General features: G+C 40.4%; 1 protein-coding gene across 1 annotated transcript in view; it reads right to left on the bottom strand.

Moving 5' to 3' along the window:
- Positions 1-957: 957 nt before the first annotated feature.
- The window catches only part of GABRR3 (gamma-aminobutyric acid type A receptor subunit rho3), a 34,688-nt gene continuing 15,471 nt past the window's right edge, over positions 958-20,174 (bottom strand). Inside the window, exons 4-10 of the mRNA XM_036383597.1 lie at positions 13,150-13,217; positions 11,613-11,836; positions 9,380-9,462; positions 8,641-8,781; positions 5,880-6,032; positions 3,625-3,821; positions 958-2,720 (exon numbers count right to left, since the gene is read on the bottom strand). Of these exons, the coding sequence (XP_036239490.1) occupies positions 2,418-2,720; positions 3,625-3,821; positions 5,880-6,032; positions 8,641-8,781; positions 9,380-9,462; positions 11,613-11,836; positions 13,150-13,217 (1,169 nt within the window). The 3' untranslated portion in view covers positions 958-2,417. The remainder of the gene's footprint in view (positions 2,721-3,624; positions 3,822-5,879; positions 6,033-8,640; positions 8,782-9,379; positions 9,463-11,612; positions 11,837-13,149; positions 13,218-20,174) is intronic.

Below are 20,174 nucleotides of genomic sequence, written 5' to 3'. Positions count from 1 at the left end.
GGAAGTGTTCAGGGTCAGGTCTGAGCATCCTGGTTTAATGAAAGGTGCCCCTGCCCAGTACTCAGGGTGGGGAGAGCCCCTGGCCAATGGTTTCATGCACAGCTGAAAGTAAAAACAGCTTTCTCCACCAAAAGCAAGCTCTGCAGCTCTCTGGCACCTGTACAGATGTGCCTGGAAGGTAAATGCAGGCAGGAATTTCCTCCACACCCCCATGTGAGGACCAGTTTGCTGCAGCCTACACAGGGCTTGGGCATGCTGTGCTGCAGGGCTTCTGCTGCTGCAAATCCCACAAGGAATTTAGAAAAGGGAACCGATTTGGAGTCGTTTCTCCGTTGGAGGATGAGGCTTCACTGTTGGCTACACAACAAATACTTCTTGTAGGGCAGATAAATATGTGAAAACAATGATGTTATATTAGTTCATGTGAAAAGTTTAGAAGACACACGTCTGGAGCAACTAGATGGGATCTTCTCAGGCAATCTGGAACATCTGTGCAGGATGCCTCACAAAGGCAGTGCAGGAGCGAGGCTGTGATGGTGTATTTTTATACACAGCTACACTATACATCTGCTCAGCTGGAGGTCTGGTGTGCTCTTACTGTTGCCAAAGCCTGTGTGTCCTTTGGCTTTGCATTCCCAGCATTGTCATTCCTGGTATGGTTCTGCTTTCCATGACAGGATTTCCTGGAAAAGTATCAAAGCTCTCTCAGCTCTGATACATTTGTTTGGCAGCGGTCTGTCCCACTCACTCCGTGAGATTTCAGTCACCCAGCAGGCACCGTGTCACCACTTCTCCAGCTCTGGAACTGGGAGCTTGACAAATGCAGCTCTTTGAAAAAGTTAAGAGACATCACCATGCTCTGAACAAACAAGATGGGAGCAAGAAAATAAGTAAATTGAACAAGAAAAAAAAATGTAAGTAAATAAAATAAAGTAAATAAAGAAACCAGAGAGTGGCTTAGGCTTCCAAATTTATTCCCACTTCCTTGACCAATAAACTTGACCAAGAATTTAGCTTGTGACACTTTTTGTCACCAAATGATCATTTTGAACTTCAAAATGATCATTTTGTTCTGACTTTGTAAATATAAACTCTGCTCATTAAATGACAGACAAACCCAAGGAATTTAGTGGAAAATGCTCCTTATTTGGGAAAGTTACAAAAGTAATCTTGATTATTTTCTGGAGCTGTGAAAACTTTCTGTGTTTATCCCTGAATATCCTTAATTCAGCCTCCTTAGCCTGAATCTAAGGATATTTCCATGCAGAATTCATCTGAGACTGACAGTTTTCCTGTATGTGTCTCTGTTTTGGCACAGCTGTTTCCTTTAATTTCCTGGAACTATGCTGGGCATCACTGCTGCAAGGGGCAGATGCAGCTTCTCTCACTGGAACATTCAACCTCAAAAGCCAGAGCGAGAGGGAGGGAGGCAAAACCCCAAGTTCACGTGCAACAGAAAGCAGAAGAACCAAAGGCGTGGTTGGTTTGTTCTCTTGACAAAGTTGTCTAAAATCTCTGTCTCAAAGCCTGTGTTTCTAAGCCAAGGGTTCTGCAGGAAGCAGGGGATTACAGCAGGCTGAGGTGAGGCAGAGGTGTGTGGGTGACTCGTGAAGGACACAGCTTGTGCTGGGGACACTGCTCATCCACCTGGGAAGTGGCTGCAAGTGCACAGGGTCCAGAAATGCCTTTGTTATTCCTGTGCTGCTTCAGGGACTGGTGAGCCAGTTCTGTGATTCTGTGAGCCAGATTCTTCAAACAGAGGTCCCATGGAGAGTCATGGACAGCTGACAAGGGTGAAGGGTTTTCTTGAAGTGTTGCTGATACACAATCTACAAAGCCCCATCAGCCTGGCTTCCTGCTGGTCCCTACTGCACTGCTAAGCCATCATTTTCCCCCTGGTTCCCATCCGAGGGCAGAGGCTGCTGAGGTGCACAGGGGTTGCCCAGGAAAATTGGAATGCGGGAAGTGAAACAAGGACAGGAGCTATCCCAAGGCTGTCCCAAAGCTGTTGGTGCTGACTGCTGACCAAAATGGAGCACAGGTGAAGAACAGAGAGGCTGATTCGAGAGGAAGGGCTGGCGTGCAGACACAGACAGGGCAATAGCTCAGGAGGAGCTGCTGTCTGTTCAGGGGGGTGACAAAGGGCTCCCTTAGTGAGCACACAGCTCCTGTGCTACTGCAGTGGAGCCTGTGCATGGGATCACCGTGGTGAAGCTCTGCGTAGTCCAGTTGGAAAAGAACCCAGACATGTGAGAGCTTTTCATGAAGAGTTTTGCTGCTGACCAAACCAGCCCAGGTTTGATGCAGGAGTCTCTTTTGGAAAATTGTAACCTTTTCCTCTACTGCTGTTGCATTATTTTTGAAGTATGATGCAACTCTCATACACAAAATAAAATCTTGCTTATAAGCATTTTTGTTCATATGTACAAACCCCAGTAAAAAAAGTTGAACACAATATATACACTGGGAAATATAATCCTGGAATAGGTGTCAATAACATGATTGTTCTGCAAAATAATCCTGCCCACGTTTCCCTTCAGAGATCTCTTCCTCTTCAGGCGAGGGGTGTCAGCATTGGAGATGTTGGTTTGACTTGCCCTGGTCTCATTCTCCTCACAGGGCTCTGGGAAGGGACTCAGGTCCATGTCCTCATCCGCGTCGTGGTAGCAGCCGTCAAAAGCCATCGCTTGCACTGCGTCCATGCTGTACATTCCTGAAGCCTGGCAACAAGGGAGAGTTACTAGCAGGAGCCATTGTGGCAAATCATAAATGAATAAACCATCAGTGTTGAGCATGTGGAGAACAGGGCTGTCCCACAGTATGGCTCTCTGTGGGCCCTGCCCCCCTGAGCAGGACATGAGCAAGGAAATGTCATCAAATGCCATAAAACACACTTGTCTGCCTGATCATTGCCAGCTGCTGGCTGCCAATTCGTGCCTCAGCTCCTGAAACAGAGGAATCTTACTCTCTCCTGTAGGTCTGTGCAGCTGGAGTTGTGGGAAAACACTTCAAACATTTCTGGGAGTAGGTTTTTGATGGGATTATCCAATCATGTGAGCAACATATGCATTCTTTCTGTGCTCCTCCTCTCATGATATTCCAGCAAATGAGTTTACAGAGGGGATATTCTTCAAGCAAAGGTTTTTTAAGTGAGAGCTTCACAGAAAGCAGATGTTTAACTTGTGGCTATTTCTGCTTCAGGCACACTTTTCTAAAAATTACCTTGTCATTCATCTGGTCTTGGGACAAAAAAAAAAAAAAAAACAGGAAACAGGGAGGAATATCATATGAGGGCATGCTGAGGTCTATTCCAGAGACAGGAGAAATACCTTGATTGATAGGTATTTGAAAATAGAAGGAAGGTTATATTCCTCTGAGGGGGAAAAAAGGGGGCAAAAAAATATCCCTAAGCTCTGCCACAAGGGAAAGGAGAGAAAGCACAGACCTTTAAGGATCTCAGAGAGGAGGACACTTTGTCTCCCTTCACCCAAGTGAAAAAAAAAGAAAGTGAGATACAGAGTGGAGACAGAGATTGTTACTGTTCTGTTATCACAGTGGTGTACTAGGACTACTCTGTGGCTTGCATGATGCTTTCAGAAGGCAACAAAACACAGAGGGTTGTACCTTGCCCCTTTTTTTGAGTTGTTTTCTCTCTTCAATTGTGGTGAGATAGTTCACCGCTGCATACTCGATGACTGACAGGAAGACAAAAAGGAAGCTGATCCATAAATACACATCCACAGCCTTTATGTAAGACACTTGAGGCATTGAGGCACTTACTCCTGTCATGATGGTGGACATTGTCAGCACTGTAGTTATACCTGCCAGAGAGAAGAGAGAGGTTATCACAGTTCTGGCCAGCTGGTTCTGTTTGGACAGCAGAGCTTTGTGAGGAAGTGTGATTGACACCCCCTCCAACTCCCTCACATGGGCTCTGAGAAGTGAACCATGAAGGACTCATCACACACAATGCTGAGAGCACTAAATCATCCCTCTGCTCAGAATGGTCACTGAGCAGCACAAGGAACACGTTTCTGTGGCAGCTTTGGGCACTGCCACACACAGGTGAAAGCTGTGGCCATTCTTCACTTCCCAGAGCCAGGGCTGCCACTCTGTATTTTCTTGTTCAGGAAAATCACTAAAGAATCATTTTCCCTCCCAACCCTTTCTCAAATTGTACTTTTGAGAACAAATATAACTCCACAGCTCTCTAAAAGCAATCTAGCATAAAAATGCTACAGCCACTGAAACTAAGAAAAAATTATCGTTTGCCTCAGTGTGACCAAAATTTCACCCTCATCTTTTCAATCTCTGCTCTAACATCAGCTGTTCATCTCATTTTGGTTTGCTCCAGCTCAGGAAAAAAAAAAAAAAAACACTCAACTCAGGTTCTGCTTTTAAAGAAATCAATGTAACTCTGGAAGACAGCACTGTCAGCTGAGTCTCTGCAGCCCTTCTCCAGTTCTACACCAGTTCAAGTCCACTGGAACATACAAGAACTTCCTCCCTACCTCACTGCAGCTTTTTTAGTTTGAAGGATGGAGCTTGAAATACACCATGTAAGAAGAAATCAATTTATTTAATGTACATATACCCTAGGCCAAGGAGCTAGGCTTATTAAACGTTGTTGTTAAGGTTTCCTATAAATTATGTATGATTATGCTAATGAAATGTGCTTTATTCATGGAACTCCTGATGCATAACCTTCTGCAGAAATCCATACATAAAAAACATGATCAGCAAAATCATCTTGACAACATTAAAAATTGCCTACTGAGAATTAAAAACTTATTTGTAAAGATGAAGTTAAATTTCTTCTAAATAAAAGGAATTCATAGATGCATTAATAAAAGTAGGTGGGAGGTACCATAATTTGTTTACAGATTAACAAAGAGATTTATATCTCATGTATTAATAGCTTTAGACTGTGCCAATAGAAAGGGATCTGAGTGGCTACAGTCCTATTTTTTCTAGATTGATATAGTTACAGAGAAAAATGAGGGCTTTTTCTCTTGCCTAAGAAATATGGCAACATACAGTTGGCTTCTGGGACCAGCATCAGTGAGAAGAAAGAACAGGAGCTTCTTTATTTTAACCTGACATCTGAAGGTGCACTATGGTTGCCTTAGATAACAAATTCCCATCAGATCTTCAGGGATCCTAATTTTTGAAAAAATGTGCTCACTCCAAGGCCATCAGCATTATATTCACAACAAAGACCGCCTTGGAGTGACATCCACTGATTCACCAGTGACAAAAAAAAAAACCCCAAACTTCTATAAAAACCACTGTAATGGGTCCTCTTTCCCTGAGCTGAGGTGTTCAGAAGTTACTTTTTGGCTTCCACAGAAGATTGTGTGCCTTGTACAGCTAAGACACCAAAGCAAACATTCTAAGGTGTCCCACAATGAAAGGCTTTGCCACACAGGCAACTGTTTCCAAGTTGGTAGGAAGACAGTGAGTGTTTCCTGAGCAAAAGAAGAGCTGCAGAGCTTTTCCACAGATTGGGCTACACCTAATGATCCATGGATTTGGGGAGGGATCTGACTGCCTGTTCCTACATGTTACTTTGCTGGGAAGAGAGAAGGAAAACCCAGGTTTTGCAATTAAGTAAAATTCTATCAGGAAATCTGCAGAATCATCCCTTTTTGCTTTTGTGGTGTGTGAGCTGTTTCCAAAAATAGCAAAGCCAGTCTGAACAAACATCCCCTTTCCAAATGTAGAGACTGACTACAGGTAATGACAAGAGAGGTAATAACAGTGTTGTTCAGGCAATTATCTGATATTTTTGCTCACGTCCTGTGTAAATAAGCTAAGGTAACTCCAAACCCTCCCCTCTCAATTCTACACCTCCCAAAGAACATACAGCAAAGATTTACCTAATGACACCCTGGCAGGAACAGCTCTTCTGTCAATCCAAAAAGAAACCCAAGACAGCATCACCATCAGCATGGCTGGGAAATAGGATTGTAGCACAAAAAAGAAAATATGTCTGCGGAGTGCAAAGTTGATAAAAAGTCGATTGTACCAACCTATTGGGGAAAAAAAGGGAGAGGAACAGGTTGGGGGAGAAGAGAAGAGAGCTGTGTTATTTGTGAGCTCTGTTTGCTGGCCCCTCCTTCTGGCAGGAGTGGTGTACCCACAGCAGGGGCAGTAAATGCCTCAGAAATGTTGCCAGCACCGTAGTTTTACACAGTGCTTTACAAACTGTCCATCCTCCCTCATTTATGGGAGCATGTCTAAAACACTCTGTTATAACTGAGGCTGGGAAATTGAAAAAAATCAAATAGACTTGAAGTGAAACTGCCAGGAGAATACAGACAGGATACAATTGTGCAGTGATGCCAACACCCTGCCTTCCCTGAATTACCTGACAAGAAGCAGCCCTTCCTTCCTGGTTTTTGGTTTTTTTGGGGTTTTTTTTGGGGGGGAGCTGCCTGCCTGCCAGCCCAGCACTCACTTTAGAGGACAGGGTGCCATCTAGTGAATTTGGGGCGTGCTCTCCCTGTGCAGCACTGCATCCGTGCTGCACCTCCTGCCACGGCAGGGAAACCAGGTTTCAGGGAGGTAAAAAGGCACAAGTGGGTGCCTGCAGAGCATCTGCCTGTCCAGGACTGACAGAGGCATCTGTGAGCCCGTCCTGGAGCAGTCCTGCCATCACAACGAGTGACTCTATAGAGAAGAACATATCAAAATGAACCCCAAATAATATTAAATGTTCTACTGTGTTTTCAGTTGTGGAGAAGGTTTTTTGCTTTAAAGATTATTGTCTCTAAACAGGATTTAAATTGTTGCTCTTCTGGAGGTCTGGGAACTCCAAAAGCCTAAACACCATAGGTGGTGTTCACTGAGATTCACAGGAAAGGAGATGCAGAACCTGAAATGCAGGAAGCTGCTTTGTGGGAATGATGACTCTCATTACAGTGCTGCTGTTTGTTCTCACTATCATTTACTTGGAGGGTAAATTTGCTTCCAACAAGAAACAAAAAACCAAGAGAAAGTGGAACCTCCTGAACAAAACCAAACCTCAAAGACAAGTGTAAGCCCACAAAGGACAGCATTCTGATTACCAGATAGGCTACAAGCATTATTCACATGCTTCCCAGTGGTCCCTGGGACTTAAAAGAAGTCTTTGCTTTCACCTTTATGCTGCTGAATAAGCTCACCAACAGAACCTGTGCATGTTAAGTGTAAAGTTACACTCTGCAAAGTCAAAGATGCTGTGAGGTGCTGCAAAGCCCTGGGTGCAGGGCCATTGTGAGGGTGCCCTGCTGTGCACATGGCTCTCTTTGCTTGCCTTGAGTGGTTTTTGATGAGAATAGCAAGGCAGAAAGAAGCCAGCTGAGCTCCTGGGACCCAGTCTGGTGGAAAATATCCCAGTCTCCTTCTGGCAACAAGGACAAATTTGAGGCATCTCTCAGCAAGGCACAGTTATCATAGCAGGGTATCCACATGACAGTGGCTCTTGAAAGATGGAGCTCTGTCCTTAGCTCACACAGGAGCGGGAGATAAGGGTGAAGAACCTTATCAAGCTGTGAATTCCTCACTGCTTAGGCTGCATCATAATTTAAACTGGGATTTCTGCATTCAGTAGCAGCCACCACAAACATGAATGGCCCTCTTTTGAAAACAAAAAGAAAACAACCTGTAAATAAAATACACCAAATAAATATATCTGTTGCTTTCTTTAAAGGCTTTTTTCCAAAGACTTGTGCACTGCATCATATTAAATGGAGTAATTTCTCTTTTATTCATCTGTTTTGATATAAAGGGCAACAACCAAACTGAAATGAATTGACTCAGACTGTAAAGTACAATAGCAAGAGTGCTGTTTTCTTTGGTTAAAAACCTATGGTTAGACTACTTACATAGAGAATTGTTTCAAAATTTATAATTTCATGTAAAATACAAGGAAAAAAACCCTCACCCTGCATGAAATCAAACAATGAACTCCTAAAGCTTTGTGCAGCTTTCCAGAAGGTATAGAGCAAGATCTACAGGGAGAAATAAAACCTGTCTGGGGCAGATCAACCTGAATTTAAACTATGTTGCACTGACAGGAAGGGAATTTTTTCCCTGCAACTATATGTATAAACAATGAAAATTAAGCAAATCATTAATTAGACCTGAACAGGTAATAGTCTCATTTGAAAATCCTCCAGTTAGCAGACTTAGTGATGTTACACAGCTCCAAAACTGAGGATATTTTAGCTAGTAAAACACACTGGAATTCCTCTTGTTTGCTTTCTAGTATCTGGCCCTTTAGGATTTCCATTTTCAAGCTTTTCTGTATAGCCAGGACATAAAGATTCCTGTAAATTCAATACTCCAGAGGCTTTCAGAGAAGCACCATGATTTTGCAAGAGCTCAGAACAGCACATTTTTTGTGATTTTTTGTGCTTTTTTTTCAGGTTCTTAATGCCAAATATGAAGTTAGAAGTATTATTATGGCCTTTTTTCCCCAAAATAAAGTTTTATATTGGTAATGCAAAGAGAACCAAGGCCCCAGACTGACAAGACCTTATTCTAACTGATCTCTCAGCAGGCACTTCATTTATTAGCAAATAATTTGATTGTGAAAGACATTCTGCATGATTTTATCCTGTGCTGCTCTCTTCTGAGGAGAGGGGCTTACTATACCAGTACTGCTGTAAAAAGCAAGTCCACTGGAAGCACTGAATTCCTCAATGAAGAACTGGGAGAGGGAGATGTGCTCATCAGTGCTCAGGGACTTGTTGCCATGTTTCCAGTACAACATCAGATCATCTTCATTGTATGCATCTGTGAGAGAGCAGAAACTGAAGTTATAAAGTTACTAAAGTTAATCACTTCCTCTTTCCTTTCTTAGGGAGAGAAGACCACTCAAGCAATCTGGTAAACCCCAAAGAAACACTTTTCACACCAATTTGTCAGTTGGCACGGAAAAAGTTTGTCAGGAGCATGTTCCATCTTGTTCCAAGTGCAGCCCAGCCCTGTGCCCTGCCAGCAGCTTCCAACTGAGGCAGGGGTGAAAAAGCAGATGTTTCACAGTAACACAAGCACCCATCTTCATTTTTCCAACAAGTCAAATATTGACGTTTTATTTTACTTTTAATCTGCGCAATTATTTTCTCAAAGAAAAAACCCTCATGTTTTTTTGAGAGATTTTTAGATTTAGGCCTTGGAATATATACCAGTGGGAATAAAGCAGGGTGCATCATGGTTTTTCCACCTTCCCAAAGCTCACTGAGGTCTGGAAAGATCCGAAATTGCTTACACTCTCATATGTATATGCTGAAGGGTTCAGGTGACACATCAAAGTAAGTGAAAGAGGTATTATGCACAAGAGGGAGTGCTGGTAAGAATGCACATGTGAAGAATAATTAGGAATTAAACTTACAGCTTTCCAGTTCTAAAGAACAGTTCTGTGTGTCCAGAGGAAACCTACTGAAATCCATGAAGCACATAGCAGAAACTGTTATTCTGCAGAAAAGAAGAGAAAAACAGAAAGAAAATGAAAAAGTTCACACTTTCTTAGCTGTGCACACATCTTAGTACCAATCTGCTGTTTAGAATCCTATTGATTGAGGTTTTCTGCCCTTTTAGATGCCTCTAAAATAGCTTTGAGATGGTGAAATAAAGTTAAATCAGCAAGAGACCATCTTAAAAAAAAAAACATAAATAGTCTTTATTATTAAATACATTACCTTTGATTTTTAAACCCTATATTTGGCCTGATCCTTCATTAGCCTTTCACACATTTTGGTTTGAAGGTTTACAATTACAAAGATAAACAAAGGGAGTTCACATTTCTTCACTTGATTTCTCATAGACTGAAGTAGATAATATTACAGATTAGAGCAAATATTATTTCAAGGGATGTTTTCCCAGCTAGAATGATTATAATATTTAATTGTAAAAAGATATTAGCTGCAATTTCTGGAAGCTTACTCTCCTCTTAAATGAAATGCTTTATATTGTAAAAAGCTTAAGGAAATCTAGGCAAAGCCTATTTCACATTCCACCTGCTTTTTCACAAATGTTTAGAGGACAAATACCCCTTTGTATTTAATAAAGAACAAAAAAAAAATTGACCTTGCTATGGGCAGCAAATTAAATGTGGTAAATATTGGCAAATTTCCCTTTCCTGTCACAGCTTGCATGTCATTTGATGGTTAAGTTCAATGTTTCAATTTTGCTCAAATGGAATCCCACAGGAATTTCAGTGAGGGGTAATACAAGTGCCCTTTGAAACCTGTGCTCAGTAACCACACTGTAGCTGGATTTTTACAAATATAAGACTTTACTGGCTTGAAATGAGATCCAAGAGTGGGACATGCATAGGACTTCCAACTATGGATGTTGTTTCCATCCTTCAGCTATTGGCTAAAGGACATGGAAAAAGAGGAAAAGGAAGTCTGTTTTAGCAACAGATCTGAATTTTGGTTTCACTTTGCTGCAATAAAATGCTGGATGCCAGGCACTGAAGAAAAACTGTGAAATATGCAGATTTATTGCATGTAAGTATTTGGAATATAATTTCCTTACTACATGTAAAACTGGCAATACAAAGAAGGGTGTTTTAAGGCACATCTAAGGAACAATTCCTGGTTCTCACTTGGAGAATCACTGATATAAGCCTTAGTGAAGGGGTATAGTTCCTCTGATCCCTCCTTCTCAAGAATTATGGAAATTATACAGCAATAAAAAGCACATCACCTCATTGTTCCTTACTGTCAGTGTGACTCTTGAACATACACTGCTTTAAAGTGGTGTACAGTTGTTGTGAGGATTTCTGCATGTCCTCATGACAGAGGAGATAAATTCATTAATTGTTGCAACGATTATTACACAGCCACAATCTCAAATGCTTCCATAAATCTTCAAACTGTCCAGATTGGGTGAAATATCACTGCTGTGCTCAGAGCTAATTAGTGCCAAACTGAATTTCAGCAATGCACAGGCCTCAGATCCCTTACCCTAGGGGGAAAATTGCTCCATTAAAACTATTTCTGCCACATCATCCAAATCTCCTTCATAAAGCAAAGCAGTAACATACAGAGGGAAGGGAGACACATTAATGACCTTGCTATTCCTGTTCTGGAATTGCTGTTTCACTTTCCAGTTCCTTTTAGTCCCACAACACTGGTGTTATCAGCACCAAAAATCTGCTCTCTGTGCCTATCTAGAGCCCTGGTTTCTATCACTGGCATGTTAACTGCTAAGCCAGGGTGAAAATAGCTGAGGCAGTTTTAAAAGTCTCAGGAAAAAGAATAAAACAAACAAAACTACCAAAATTATTAGTTAATTAGTTAATAATTAGTTAAAATTAGTTAATAATTTTGGCCTTTACTGTACTCAGTAGCAATAGTGCTAGAGCCACTGGCAAGGAACTAACACTTGCTAACCCCCTTGACAGGAAACAATATCTGAATGATAGAAAAAATACATTTTCAATCCTCAATTAATTTTCCCACTGTCACACCAGTTTCCCATGATGTGCTGCCAGGGGATTAATGCCAGCCCAGTATGAGAATCTTGTAATTACTTGCAAATATTTCCAGTCATTTCAATTACAGCCACTACATGACAGTTGCAGCCATGGATGCTCTTAGGGAAGGGTATTTCCTCACCTCAGGCTGAAGAGGACGTTGCCATCGGGGTACACTCGGAGCATGATGTTTTCCACAGTTGTATCATGGATGAAAGATCTTTTGGAGTGCACAAAAAACACATCAGGCACCCAGATCTTTTTTATCAGCCGTCCATCAAAAGTCATACTTTTGTTTTTGTTGCTGCGGAATGAGAGCCTCTCATCCTTCCAGTAGTGTCTGAGATATAAAGTCATTGTGAAGTCCTTTGTTTCATTAAAAATAAAAGGAGACAATACTTGTTTTTAGTCATGTGCAATAGAAAACACACAAATTAATCAATTCAATGCAAAAGATCAATTTCTTCTCTGCAAATTATCTGAAAGATCCTTAATAAGAGGAACCAAGCACCACTCAATGAGTTTGAATTTGATTATTGTTGAGATTTTGTCTTGTCCCTGGTGTCTGAGGCTAAGACTTCATTTATCCTTAGGTAAAACTTCTACACATTCCAGGGGTCTTCTGGATTGGTCCAGGTGTGCAGCAATAAAGAAGCTTTAAAACCAGACAAGAGTAGATGGAAAAAATGTTTCCTCTGAAAATCTTCACAACCATCTCCAAGAGTGGACTGTGGTTCCTTTAAGGCTCCTTTACCAAGGGATTAATTGGAGTTCTTCATGAGTACTAGGTCAATTTTTAAAATCCACAAATCTGTTCATTTTGTAAAAGTATTTTACAGGGGCTAAATTAATACATTTATTAATTAAAAGCATCATAAAGAAACAATTCAATGAATATCACAAGAGTAAGCAGGTATATTTTACAATAATAACTACACTATTCTTTTAATATAAAACATTATTACAAATATTTTATGATCCTATTTAGAGAAACATCATGACTGCAAATCTACATGTGGGAAGAGATGGAGAGGATGCTGCAAAGCCAGTATGAGCTTCTGCACAGCCTGACTGCTCTGTGTTCACCTATATAAATTTTGTATTATTAGGCAGACACCATTTATCTCAGTAGAACAATTGCTTCTGGTAAGAATACTGTGAAGAGAGTTAGATCTTCCCCTGTAATATGATTTTATGGCCCTGTAATATAATTTTATGATTTGGGTAGTTTTGTGAAGGAGTGCAGGCGCTCATACTGACAATATTAGTAACAATTTGGGCTGAAGAATGAACAGCCTGCATTCCAGTACCACAGGCCCTAATTGCAGTGTCTCCTTCCCAGGACCATTTCTGGAACTGATGTTTCTCTTTCCATTTGTTATGATCACAGCTCCACCCATGCCACAATTATGGAATACTCAGATTTGCATAGGCAAAAGAAGCAAAGGACATGAAGCCTCATCATGCAATGGAGTTTTCAAACCAGAGCACTGCCCACTCTGAGCTGTTCCTCTGGCCCAGGGAGAAATTCAACACTTACTAGTTTAAATGCATGCTTCAAGGCAAGGACGTGCTCTTTAGGGTTTGCTTTCTTTACCTACATTATTCTGTATCATCCATCTGGATGTTTCTGAACCCCCTGTATTTTTAGTGAAACCCTTTATTTCAGTTCTGCTCACCATGTCAACTTCAGAAATGCTGTCAATGCTCTCCACCTGCACATCAATGCCCACAGGTATTGGTGACCCTGCATGGGAACAGAAAGAGGCATGAGGAGCAAAAATCCCTATTTTTAAATGGAAGACTGCAACACCAGCAGGATACAGAGAGTACTCTATCCCAGAATTTACTGCAGTCTCTCCACCTTAAAACGCTGAATGATAAAAGGCAACAAAGTAAAACCTGAAGCTAAGCAGTTGTGAAAATAAGCACAAGATCTTCAGTGCTCTTTTTGCAGGCAGACCAGTTGGTTTTGGCACAGCAGTTTGGCCAGCAGTGGCTGTGTCCTTGTGATGCCACAGCTAATTAATGAACCCCTTGGAGTGCAATTCAGAACCATCATGGGAAAAGCTGAGTAAATACACGGAATACATCAAATATTGCAAATATTCTTACCACTTCCAATGCTTATTCACAAAAAACATACTTATTATGACTCTTATTATCTTTAGTTACTGAGCTGTTTAAGGTTTGGTGTAGCTGTTCATGAAAAAGCATTGCTTGCTCACCACCTCACAAGGGAAAAGCTGTACACATGCTAATCATATTCTGTCACTGTGTTGAGTATTTACTGAGTGCATTTTTAGGATGATGTTACTCCAAATCAATTAAAAATTACAGCCAAACATGAAATTATTTCCACTCTTTTCAGTGTGAAATATCAAGAATGAAGGATGTAGTTCTACATGGCTTATGTCATTCCACAAATTGATTAATCACTTCCTGACAGGGGAGGAAGAGAGGAGCATGCATATATGTATATACACACCACCACCCTAAGAATATTCTGCTTTTAGCATGAAAATCAGTAATTATTGTACACAGGATTCCAATCACTTTTGTGAAAAATAGCCAGCTAAAATTTTTAAGTACACATTTAAATAGCCAGTTAAAAACATCAATACAAGGAAGTCTGAACAGCAACAGCTTTTCTAGCTTGTCTTTTTCTTGTCTTTCCCTTTTAGCCCTGTCAAGACAAAATAGTCCAGGAACGTCACTCTTGTGATAACCAGCCACAATATTGTGTCCCTTTTTGGAATTATCCTTAAAATAGCAGCCTTCGAGGATTACACAGCTGCCTCCAGTTCTTACCAGTAAAGATCTTGAACTGTTTTAGAGGTATTTTTAAATCTGGCTCTGTAATCTCTTGATTTTATTTGTCTTTTTTTAATGGGGAGTCTATCCCTGCACAGAACAGATGAGGATGCATTGTGCATGGGAAATAAAGGTGAGACATGCTCAGATTTAGCAGGGCACACCAGAAAATATTTAGGCACTGACAAGAGCTGGGCTCTTTGGCTCAGAAATCGTGTCCCTCTCTGAGAGGAATGCCCTCCTCTTGGTCAAAGCCCAAAATGAGATTCAGGAACTCTAGAGAGCAAAGTTTTTCAGTAAAACACTAAGCAGCACTTGGAAAAAAGCTTCTTCTTCTGGAGAATAGAGACTTTAGGAAAAGACAGCTGCTCCAGAGGCTGATGCTCAAGAGTATCAATGAATATATTCAGCCAGACTCCTTCATACAAAACAACAGAAATTTTTAACTTCTCCTAAACTAGTTTTGCCCACTTCTTGCTTTGTCTTGATCACAACACCAAAATAATTTATTTATACTAAATACCAGCTTGTAGCAAACACTGGCACAAAAGTGCCTGGTTGTAATCTGAGTCATCTTTTCTGTATTCCACTGAAATCTTGTAAACTAAAAACAGGTTCAGCCAAAGTAGAAGTCATTGTGGAATTTACACCTGATGTGAGCATCGTTCACAAAAGGCATTCACACATCATTAAATGCAAACAACAATTTATGTTGAATTATGCGGGGAACAGGAGGAGAGGGGGAACAGCTCTCAATGTCAAGAAAGGTTTTACCAGTTCCTGAGTCAAGGACAAATCTAAAGCAAATAAAGTTAAATGTCTCCCATCAACATTCTTCAGGCAAACAAGGAGCTAAGCACAAATCACATCCCAGAATCAGACATCTGACTTTCTAAGCCATGTGTCATGTGTAGTGAGGAAAAGGCTTGTCTTAGTGACTGCTGCTCCAAGTGTGATGATAGCAGTTCTAGTATTTTTTGTCATTTCAAAAATTACAGACAATTTCTTTCCCAAACAAACATTATTCCAGTGTGAGCAAAATTTCCATCAACAATTCAGCTCCTCTGGGCAGATACAAAGGAACTGGTCACAGAACTAGAAATCAGTGGCAGCTTATGGTTATGTTGGTTGCATGCACACAAACCAAAGTGCCTTATCCATAAATACACACAGAGACACCTAAATCTTTGAAAGGATAGCCTGTACTGCACTGGGAACTACTATAAAAATGTGCTGGTGGTGACAATGAATAGCATAAAAGAAATCAAAACCTATGGCCAGGAGAAATACAGTGAACAATTCTAAAGTGAATTGAATTAGAAGGGAACTGTTACAATTAAATTCGTTCCTGATTGGGTAGAAATGCAAGAAGTGTGAAACAGACTGCTTGAGAAGAGATCTCTCTTCTCTGAAGAAAGACCTTACTCCTGATGCTTAGTGAGAAAACACTGTCCAGTCTAGCATTCAGCACAGAGAATTATAAAAGCATCCCCTACCCCAGCCCTGATCCATCATTAACAGATCAGAGCAGCTGCCAATATTTCCTACCTATTTTGGCTCTACTTTGGCAACAAATATAAGTAGATAATAAAGACAGTAAAGACTGCACAGATAAGATCACTGTGCTGTTCAATTTTCTCATCTGGAGCACTTCTATATCATTGTCACTAGCACACCCAACAAGATACCTGTTGGCCTCAGTCTGGTCTAGTCCTTCATGGTTTTTGGGAACATTTGTGTGTGTGATTAAAAATCAACTCCACTAGAAACAGGGATAATTAGCTATTGGGAACAGGCAGCTGGGAACTGTAATTTCTTCATCCCTTGGACTTGTTTTGTCACAAGAGGATGCTTTTATAAAAAAGCATAATTACAGTAAGATTTGAAAAGGTTCCTAAACCAGCCAAAATAGGAAAGTGCAATTCATCTACCTCTGTGTCTGCACCACAGCCTTCTCCCTGCTAGATTGAGAATTTCAATCTCTGGCTGACCATCAGACAACAGCATCAAATTCCCTTTTAAAAAAAGCAACCAGAGCAAAGCTGTGGTTTTAATTTCCCAGTTTGACAAAACTGGGGATGGCAGAGAGGATTTTGTTATTAAATTGAGCAGCTTCAGTTGCTTCTGGAGGGTCACTATAAATCATTATTTTAGAGGGATTAGTGATTTTCACAATGGAGGCTCCACAGATTTTCAGGATAATTACTCCTCAGCAGAAAAAAACAGCATTGTTTTCAGACAGGTTTAACTTCATGCAAGCCATTTCCAGTCTTTTATTTTAAAGGTTTAAGCATAGCAAAAGAATTCCTTGATGAGCACTGAATTTTATTAATAGATAGGACATCAGGCAAATTCTGTAATACCCTCTCTAGAAGGGATATTATGTAAAAAAGCTATTCTTTTAGCATTTTTAGGATCAATTTCCACAGTAGTAATGACTGCTTTAGTGAATGCTATAATATTTTATAATAGCCAGACCTTTGGGCACGCAACAGATTGCACCTGAAGATCTATGGGATAAATGCTGAATTTAGAAACAACTGTACCCAGTTGGCTTTGTAAAAGTATATGCTGGGAAAAAAAGGAAGGTCTAGAAAAATCTGCCAGTAGGAGATGGAGACATGGGGAGAATTAAGATCTGCGGGTGGACATTTTTCTAAAAAAGAGGAAGAAAGCTGGTTAGAAATGTAAACAAGCTCAAGGGAGGTGAAGCTTTGTGGATTTTTAAAATTTCTTCTGGCAATGACAGGAACAGGAGAATTACTGGCAACAGTATTTTCTTCTTGTTACTATTGTGTTTCTTTCTTATTTAAGTAAGAAACACAGGTGGTCTGGTATGAACAGTAACCAGCTCTTGGAATGGAAGATTTAGCAATGTGAAAGAAAAAAATCCAGAGGAAGTCTATTAGAGGTCTTGTAAATAGTCAATATATTTTCCCTCCCCTCCTGTCCTGGATAGCCAGCTATTCCTTCCAGTTAGAGATAATAAAAAGCCATTCCACTTCCACCCATGTGAGTCTTCACCACAGGGAGAAGACATCTCTCATCTTTCAGGGAGAGCTGTGGTGCAAAAAATAAAAGGTCTTGGGGCAAAGAGTTGTTAGATTTGCAGCACTTTTTGAAGATACACTGGGCCATATTTTCTTTCCTTCCCTCTCCCCTTTTACCTTCATATATAATATATTATATTATAATACATTATATATAATGTATTATGTACATATATGTGTTATACATATAATATATTTTGAAGAGGGAGGAAGCATAAAGGGGGAGTGAGATAATGGGATTTCTGATCCTCTGAAAATTCAGAATGAAGATTATGTTTAATTGCAGATTGAGATGCAGATGTTCAGGAAAGACTGCTACCTCTTGACCAGCTAAATGCTGCTAAATTATTTTCATCATTTCTAACACTTGCTTATGTTATTATCTTCTATATTGGTTGAAAAATAAGAGATCATCAATTTTAAAACTTTAACTAACACACTTGTAATGTAGGAAACTACATGTCCTTAAGACACAAGGTAAAAGAAAAAACAATATATATATATATATAAAAACAATATATAGACATTTATACACACATGTATGTGTTACTTCCACCAGTACTTTGAAATAAGATAGTTCAGAAAATAAAAAAATATATATAAATAGATGTATAATAGGGAAAAAAGTAGACTTAAAGCATTTCTATGGATTTGCTGTCAGACCTCTCTCAACATGGAGTCTTGGCTGCTATGGCAGTTTGCATTGTGGCACTCAGATCTGAGCTGTTACAAGTCAGGATATGCTGAGAAGTCTCATTCATTGTCTGTGCTCACCTTTTCTTGCTGAGTTTAAAACTTGGGGATAATCATTCCAAGAGGTTCTGGCAGCATAATTTCATTTCTGACTTTTTCTCCACTCCCAGTTTAAGCTGCCTTCTCACTTCCAGACCATACAGGACTGTGACATTACACAGAAGGCAACAATCAAACAACCACAACAAAAAATTTAGGAAAGGGAAAAAACACCACCAGCTTCAATCAACAACTCAAGAGCCTGGCTTAGGCTCTTGAGTTGCAACAATGCAACAATGTCAAGTTTAGATTTTTAAAGTTTTGGTGTACTGAATTGTTGGCTTGCTTCACTTATCCTCACTGTATAATGAACTGCAAAGTAACATTTTTAAAGAGTAAGATCAGCTTGCCAGAAGTTGCTGGGTTTGCTTCATCTCAATGCTCTATGTTTCTCTGGCTTTTATCTATAATCTACTAATAAACTGACAATGTCAGGACTAAATTTAAAAATTTACAGTCAGAGAGTCAAATTCTGATTGTGCATCTGCAATGGCACTACAATCAACAGAAGAATGCCAAAATACACTCATATAAATGGCAGCAGAGTTGTGTTCATTTGGTCAAAAAATGGATCTCTCACCTCCACAATTATTTCCAGTAACACTGCGGCCAGTAGCATCAGTGCCCAACAGTTCTATATTTATTTCCCCCACGTTTTTCTCTGTGCATGTTTGCTCAGTTTACAAATCAAATTCAGCATGTGCTCCCTCTGTTTTTTCTTTGTACAGCTTAACTGTAGGTACTAAAAATTCTGGGTCCTGTGGTCTGCTCATTTACATGGCATGTGTTGTGCAAAGTGAAATCAAACAAGGCAAACTTAGATTTAAGAGTTCCCTGAACTGAGGAATCTGCAGCAGCATGAATTTCCCTGCTACCTTTTCTCCTAAGCTGGTGCAAAGGGTGATTGACCTTCTCAGGCAAAGGGGCACAGTGGAGCCAGATTAACAAAACCTGTCATTCCAACTCCCTGACATACCAAGAAAATCACAATGGGGTATTAGGAGAGGGGGAAAAACCCATCCCTCTTCTACAGGTAAAGAATAAATACTTTTTAAAATAAAAAAGGTAAAGAATAAATACTTGTTTTTTATCCAGCCTTCCTGATCTGTTTTTTTTATTGTTGCAAACTGATGCATTGTGCTGAGCTGAATAAATCATGTGATGTGACATGTGACAGATACAAGCCCCTCATGAGTCACAGTACAGAGCTGCTTCATTAAATTTGATGGAAACAAACTCAACATTTCACCTGTGGTAACTGCACAAAGCCACAGTGCTGTAAGTCTCAGTGCAGTTCAGGGTTATGTTGTAACAGTTCTGGCAATGACTGTAGCAATGATATCTCTAATTTCTCCCTCTCCTCTAGGTAAGATTCCTCCTGCTGCACACTTAATCATCACTGCTGTTCAGAGAAACCCACACCCCATGTCTGCTGTCATAAAATAATCCTGGGGATGTTATTCAGAGTCAAGTTTCTGTAGAGAAATTTGTCCACTGATGAGGGCACAATTGTGTGTTAAATCTCTGCTACTGCCTCATGAAAGCCAAACCACTCCTTACTACTGCAACACACTGGAATCAATGGTAAAAATGGAACTCTGGAGTATAATTCTGGGACTGACACTCATTTCACTGGGACTTTTTTCACTCTGCGCTGTAAAAATGCCAGTGGATCTGTTTTAGTCTAAGAGAGATTCACATTCCACATCTTAAGGGAGTTCTGAAAATCTGGAAGTGTGTGAAGAAAAAAGGTGCTTCCCATGCCAGTGTGGCATGTGGGTGACAGAGGAGAAGCAGAGCTGAGGCACTCTCCTCCTAAAAGCTATTTCTGAAAGCCAGGACTTCAGCTGAAATCACAGCCAGGGCAATGTGATGAGTGAGAGGCCTGTGCAGTGAGGTCAGTGGAAAACCTAGAGCTGGTTTCAAGAGGAACTGGATGGGGTCTGTGAAGAGTCATCTACAAAAAAAGGACAAGGAGAAAAATCCTGGGTGTGAAAATCCTCACTGTCCATGGAAAAATTACAACTGCCAGATCACAGGCTATGTTC

This window comes from Molothrus ater, chromosome 2, assembly GCF_012460135.2.
Source record: "Molothrus ater isolate BHLD 08-10-18 breed brown headed cowbird chromosome 2, BPBGC_Mater_1.1, whole genome shotgun sequence".
Taxonomy (NCBI): Eukaryota; Metazoa; Chordata; class Aves; order Passeriformes; family Icteridae; genus Molothrus; species Molothrus ater.
This window is presented reverse-complemented; position numbering and strand designations above follow the sequence as displayed.